The 7,286-nt window shown below is 44.6% G+C and overlaps 1 protein-coding gene across 1 annotated transcript in view; it reads left to right on the top strand.

Annotated features, from left to right (window-relative positions):
• Positions 1 to 373: 373 nt before the first annotated feature.
• Positions 374 to 7,286, top strand: part of nyap2a (neuronal tyrosine-phosphorylated phosphoinositide-3-kinase adaptor 2a) — a gene marked incomplete at both ends in the record, with an annotated part of 44,937 nt that continues 38,024 nt past the window's right edge. Inside the window, one exon of the mRNA XM_084443286.1 lies at positions 374 to 570. Within this exon, the coding sequence (XP_084299412.1) occupies positions 374 to 570 (197 nt within the window). The remainder of the gene's footprint in view (positions 571 to 7,286) is intronic.

Here is a 7,286-nt window from a genome sequence, read left to right as displayed (position 1 = left end):
AGCAGCGTTTTCATTGCCAAAGCGCTAGCACTAGCTATCAGTGTCAAACCATACATCAGCAAATCTGAACAGTTAAAATATCTGCTAGAATCTTAAATGGGAAAAATCTAGATAGACAGGCAGGCAGACAGACAGACAGACAGGCACACAAACACGTATACGTCATATAGCAATCCCATCTCAAATCCAAATACATCAAGTCATTCACCTGCACTTTGCATGTCAAACACAGGTCATTTGCATGTGTGTTCTCCTCGTATAATTACAATGGTTACTATTGACTTGACGACCTTTAACCTTACGTAGTAAACCAACTCACTCCTGTACACATCCGCTTTGCAGTGCTTACTGCCCCCACGGCCTCTGAGGAACAATGAACTCTAATGAGGAGGAGGCCTTCGGCAGGTTCTTCCAGTACGTGGAGGAGAGCGGACTCGGAGCGTACGACGGCCTGGTCATCCAGAATGCCTCGGACATCGCCCGCGAGAGTGACCGCGTGAGGAACGAGACCAACTGGGCGTACCTTCAGGAGAAACACGAGAAGAGACGACAGGAGGAAGCCATAAAGAGGTACGGTGTGTGTAGGACTAGGAGAAAGGCATGGGGTCCAATGACCACACTAGAATAATGGTGCGTTCCATTTGGCTGGGACAATCACAGTCGTCTTGGGCGGAGCCAGCCCCAGGCGCAGCGATGGTGCTCTTGCAAAATAGTCTGGATCGAACCTGATTGGTGCCGAGAGAATCTCTCGGCCCGAATCAGATTAATTTGCGTCGCCAGTCTCGCCACTGATTGGGCAGTGTTACAACGAATGACAAGGTTTATTGCCAAAACCTACATCCGTTGAGTGAGACTAAACCCGAGGTAACAGCATTACAGTAGACACCAACAACAGTTTGGAACAAAGATGGACATTAGCTAGCTTTTGTTTGCCAAACCTGTAGAAAACAACGCACTACACAGTATTTTGCACATACAAAAGAGGTAGCGAACATGTCCTCAGATAGCAGTTGGGGAATACTGTGTGTACGACTGATTTAATGAGACACAAATAAGACAGAAATGTTAAACAGTCAGCAATGTTTTATTATTTATTATTGTTTTTCTTTCCTATTATTGGCTTGCCTGTCCTAAGCATGTGCACTTTTCGTAGACCTATGGATGTCTTGTAATTGAAAATAATATTACTGTCTGTTCGAATATGTTTGAATAAAAAACTTTAATGACAAAAAAAAAACAAAAAACAAGTTAAACAGTCAACCGTATTGCTAAAGTTTCACCTAGTTAGACAGGGATCTTGCTCATGCCTTCCAGAGCGACCTGGGGGTAGGGCTGAGTGGCCAGCGTTCACGAGTGGAGAAAACAAGTAGAGAGGGGCATTCCAGTTAAAACTGCGAGTGGCATCTTGTGAATCACAACTTCACGGGCTTAATGAAACGCTGCATAACATAGCAAATTAAATTGTAATACAGCCAAAAACGTTGTGCAGTTTGAGTACATCAGAAAAGAAATGGCCCATGTTGTTGATTGAATCTCAGTACGCATGCACGGTTTGGACCAGGTGTGGCCACGCCTCTACGGGAAGAGGCCCCCTCTGCTCCATGATGCTTTTTCTTTCTAAAGCTATGATGTCGACTGACACAAATTTTAGAAATGCGCCTACAAATCTACAAAGACAGTTTTCACATAGGTCCATGTTGACTGATCTGTCTGATTGATCAAAGATACATATTTCAATACTTATTGTAAAATACTATGGTAGGTTTAACCTAATTCAAAATGACCCATGGGCGTACTGGTTGTGCTTGCACCTCATGTTTCCCTGTCTGTGACCGCAAGCGGAAAGTGACTTTGGAGAAGCGAGTCGCCCCCACCCCTTTTTATGAGCTGCAGTAGGCAGGTCTTTATCATAATAAGATCTGTGGCTGTGTGTCCGTGTTTGCTGGCTAGCCGAGGGTACTCTGCTACCTGCCTGTCTCTTTGTAGGGGCCTATAAGGATTGGGAGTAGGAGGAGAAATCAAATTTGTGGCTGATGTTAGGAGTAGGATTAGAGCAGTTCTTTGAGCCCAATATCTCACAAATATTAGGTTTGTGTGGTAGCAATTCTGCAGAAGCCCGAATATGTTGCCATTGTGATCAATTATAATTGGTGTTTCCATACGGGGCACTGTTGAGTCTGCTTCAAGGTCACAGACTGTATGAGTTGTGAAACGGGAAGGTGGAAAGCTGGGAAGGATATGGGGCACCTACAGCGGTGTGTTCTATTGGGATACGCAAGACTAATCCGTATACCCACTAAGAAAGATCCAGGATTTCTGTATGCCCACTTAAAAATACAACAATACGGTACTGTACGTAATAACACAGTGTGGCAACCTGGGGCCATCGATCCCCAAAATGGCCACCCCGGGCAGCCTACATCCCAAAAAGTATGCCGCCCAAGGGACTACAGCTCCCAGAACCCCACACCCCAGTGGAGCTGAATGACTGGACTTGGGACCTGAGCTGAATGTGCACACCTGCCCTGGATCAGCAATCAGCCTAACCCTAACCCTAGCCCCCTCACTAGAGACTGTTAAAACCCAGACCCTGGATCAGTGCCTTTTGGGGTTTTGTGGTCTTCCCTGTCCCCTGGGTTGCCACAAAGGTTTGGAGACAGAACTTGTTTTTGTTTTCATAAACACTGGGCTTGATATGTGATTTCCCGTTTACTTCTGACTGCAGCATAAAGTACGCCCTTGACCTATAAAACCGTAGTTTTTAGGGAATAAGCATAGAGCAACACACCACATTTACTTACTTAATTAACTCTAACTTTACCCTAAGTTAGGTAAAACAGTGCACACACAAGGGTGAATACTGAAGGCTAAAAAACATCCCCTCTCCACGTCCCATTTTACCTTACCTTCCTCCCCTCTCCCCTAACGAGGTCCTCAACCTTGTTACATCTAGCCGCCCCACCAAGTGCTCCCTAGACCCTATCCCCTCCTCCCTCCTTCAGTCTATTGCACCCAAACTCTTTCCCTTCCTAACCCACCTCATCAACACATCTCTTGTATCAGGATGCTTTGCCTCTGGCTCTCCACCAGAGCAACCTCCCGGACCCCCACCAGTCCGAGTTCAAGGTTGGCCACTCGACAGAGATGGCCCTCCTTGTAGTGACAGAGTCAATCCACGCCGTGAGAGCAAACTCTCTCCTCCATCCTGATATTACTAGACCTGTCAGCAGCGTTTTACACGGTAGACCACCAGATCCTCCTCTCCACCCTCAAGGAGAAAGGCATCACAGGCTTTGCACCGTCCCTGTTTGCATCCTACCTGACAGGTCGCTCCTACCAGGTGACAAGGAAAGGGTCCGTGTTGGAACCACGTAGTCTGACTATGGGGGTTCCACAAGGGTCTGTCCTGGGTCCTCTTCTTCTTCCCTCTACGTCTCTGGATTCTATAATTTGCTTGCATGGCTTCTCTTATCACTGCTATGCCAACGACACCCAGCTGGTTCTGTAATTTCCCCCTTCTAACACGCAAGTGGAGGCACGCACAGCTGCGTGCTTGGCTGACATCTCGGAGTGAATGATGACACACCACCCCAAGTTCAAACTGGAAAAGACTGAGCTGCTGTTCCTCCTGGGGAAGGGCTAGCCACACCATGACCTGGCCATCACCATTGAGTGACACAGTGGTAACGCCAATTTGGACTGCAAGGAATCTGGGTGTGACCATGGATGACCAACTGTTGTTCTCGGCACATATCACATCCATTACACACTCTTGTAGATTCCTGCTTAACAACATCAGGAGGATTCACCCTTTCCTCACAGATGAAACAGTGCATGTACTGATCCAGGCACTTGTCATCTCCTGCTTGGACTGCAACTCCCTCCTTGCTGGGGCTGTCATACCAAATAGTGTCTGGGATAAGAAATTAGATTATCTAATAACATTTTGTGACTTTTTGTTGTTGTTGCTAGCTCGCTAGCTAGCTTCTCTGGTGTCAGTAAACATAATATCAATGTTTCGAATGCCATTTGAATGAGAATCTATAGAAAATCTCAACCATGAATGTTAGCTACTTGGGAGCTGGTAGCTAATGTTGGGAGCTAGCTATCTGGAAAACGTTTGTGGACAAGACTGGTAGCTAACATTCCTGGACAGGATTTTTCAATTCTTTTGACATATTTTTTATTCAAAAGAATTAGAAACATTGATATATGTTTACTGACACCAGAGAATCTAGCAAGCAACAACAAAAATGTCACAAAATGTTATTAGCCGGATATAACCGGATATATCGGATAATCGGAACATTATCAATAGACACACAAAAATTAATTCCCAGATGGCATGGATAAGTTGGTGCCCATTCTCAGTACTTGAGTTGAGTTTGTCTGGAAGAGTGGGGTTAAGGGGGTTGTTCCGTTGGCTCTTGTTTTGTAGTCATTAATGCCCTGACAAAGAGCCAATTGGTTCAATTAATCAGATTTCATTTTCTTTTCTTTTTTTAACTATACATTTATTTTTGTATTTTATCCTTTTCCTGGGAAATGTTGTTTATTTTTTATTTTCTGCATGTACAACACTTTGGTGTGGAGCCCACTTTGAATCAGTCAATAAAATGACGAAAATAGCAAAGCTCTCTGTTTTCATTACTTTATGTAACAATATGATGTATTTTTCACACGATAAGAGGATTTCACTGTATACAAACACAGTTTAAAGGCCTATAAATCAGCAGCTTCTACTTCGGTAATGTGATCCGTCTGCAGGGAAGAACAGAACAGCCTTCTGCTTCATGTAAGTGATATTAGCCTACACAATGAACTAAGAAATTCATTAAATAAATCAAGTAGGTCGCTGCTCCAAAATGACCACTCATTGCTCAATGTTTACAGACGATTTATTTTCAGAGGTTCAGGATATAACACATCATGTGCAAAATCTTTTTATAAAGTGACGAATACAAAATACAAAAATAAAATCATGCCTGCATGGCACTAATAGGCTACTCACTCATAATACTCACACTAATAATGTAAAAGATAGAATGCCTGACTTTTGCCTAAATGGCACGCTTCACAAGGCAGTGTCACTGCCATCGTCATCCTGCTCATCTTCCTCCTCACTCTCGTTCATTTCGCTGCCGTTGTCAAGTGGCTTTTCTCTTTAGCCGTACAGCAAATCCATAGCTGCTAGATGAACAGCATGTGCATAACAAAGCTGTAGCTCTGGTAGTACCAGTCTCCCAAACTTCACCATAACTGACGTTCCTTTGTTCAGTAGACAATGTGGTTTTCCCTGTTAAGGTTGAACCTTTGCAGCTTTATTTTCTGGGCCGGGACCCGGGATCCCGATTTAACCCTAGTCAGCAAGTCAGCAGCTCAAAATGCTATAATGCTGTATAGTGGTCAGATGTAGATCCAGTACATGGCCTTCATAAGGACACGTGTCTACAGAATATTAACATAAGGATCACTGTGCAATAGTGCAGTAATGTAATATTGTATTAGTGTTGTCTAGTATATACAATAGTGCAATAATGTACAGTGATCCGCATGTTGAAGCAGGGGCCTGTGTACTGCAGGTTAGTGTTTTGGAGGAGTGGAGAGTGATCTCCTCACATCTGTCGCTTCCTGCTTTGTGCTCTGCTGAGCTTGGCTTTGTGTCTGGTTTCCATGAGACTAGTTGCTAGGCAGATTTGAAATCTGACCAATGCATCTTATGCTAGCAGCAAGATTAGGCTATAAACAGAGAACGCATACTGTATACAGTATACACTACATACTGTACACACTCTTCTGTGTGCACTCGCTCACATAGGATGTGCATGAAGCTAAATAATATGCATTTAATGTATTTTTCTTTCTCTCTCTCTCCTTCTCTCTCCCTCTCTCTCACACACACACATTTTGGCAGAGCACACACACCAACGATCATGATTTTCTCTCTCATTGTTCTGTTGACTGCTTTGTCACTCATCCTCCCTGTGTGTGAGACGTCTCAGAGTGCAGAGATGCGTTGGTGCTGCTGCGCCAGAGAAAGGTGGCTGCTCCAGATTGAGGATAACCCAGGATAACCTGACATGCAAGATGGGTGCTTCCACTCAACCATCTGGGAGGGCTTCGTTGGAAACTGTTTGAAAAAGTTGGAAACGGTTTCAAAATCACTTAGTACTGTCCGTCACCGCCTACAGTACCAACGGCTAACTCCAACCTGTATTTCCTCAAAGAGCGCTGATTGGCTAGATCGTTTTCTGATCTAGTACAAACGGATCTCTATCGAGCTTTGCCAGACTGATCATTGAAGTGAAACAATTTGAGCTCACGAGATCAGGATGGTCTCACTTGGCTAGTATGAGGAGTCTGATTTCTCCTCCTCTCTTATGTAACATGTTATGCAGATCAGATCAAAGGGAGGGTTTTGCACTGTGATCCCAGCTGAACTTTGACAGAATAACGAGTGTCAACCTGCTAATGATGCCAGTTTACCCTGAAATTGTGTTTCATTTCATTGCATTAGTGTGGGCCGGCATATATAGGCCTTTGTGTATGTGTTTCTAGTGTCCATTGGATTTGTGTCTCAGCCCTCCCTCGGACATAATTGACATCTCCCCTTGACGTGTGAGGGTTTTGTATTTTGACCCCCGGTCCTCCCTTCCTTGGAGAAACAACATTTTTGTTGCTTTCTATCAGAAATAAACATTTCCCACGATGCATTCTGACAAGCTGAGGATGTAGTCCACCAGGAGAGTATGTGACCCATGACCCCTGGGGTGTTGAGTATGTGCACCGTGCCGTGGGCTCAGATGAATCCTCTCTGGTGCTCTGTATCTGGATAACCCCACTGCCCCCCCACTTGTCATGGAGGCATTGTAGCCGGCCTGGGGGATAGGTTAGTAGGGGGTTGGGAGGGGTGACTTTGTGAGACCACCCTGATATCGAGAATATCGAGAGCTCACATTCTGTTTGTCTCCACGGACCAGTCTGGCCACACAACCATTGCCAGTGGTTGTCGATCAAAATTATTAGCAGACAATTGGATCAATCCATTGTAATGTTGCCAGTGGAGCTTTCGAACGCAGTCGGGTCAATAGCAAAAACATTTTCCCCTGGGAAAAGCTTTGAATTCGCTGTTCTTTCAATAAAGTTATGCCCACCAGTTCTAATAGAAGTGCTCCTATGCAGCATCCTGAAGCTATCTTTGTTATTTTCATCATCAACTAAACTGGACGCTGACTGGATAGGCCAAACCGTGGCCGAGCACAAAATAATTTCTCTTGAAAGTTACC

The sequence above is a fragment of the Borostomias antarcticus genome (genome assembly GCF_949987555.1).
Source record: "Borostomias antarcticus genome assembly, chromosome: 1".
Lineage (NCBI taxonomy): Eukaryota > Metazoa > Chordata > Actinopteri > Stomiiformes > Stomiidae > Borostomias > Borostomias antarcticus.
The sequence above is the reverse complement of the archived record's forward strand: the minus strand, read 5'-3'. Positions and strand labels throughout refer to the sequence as shown.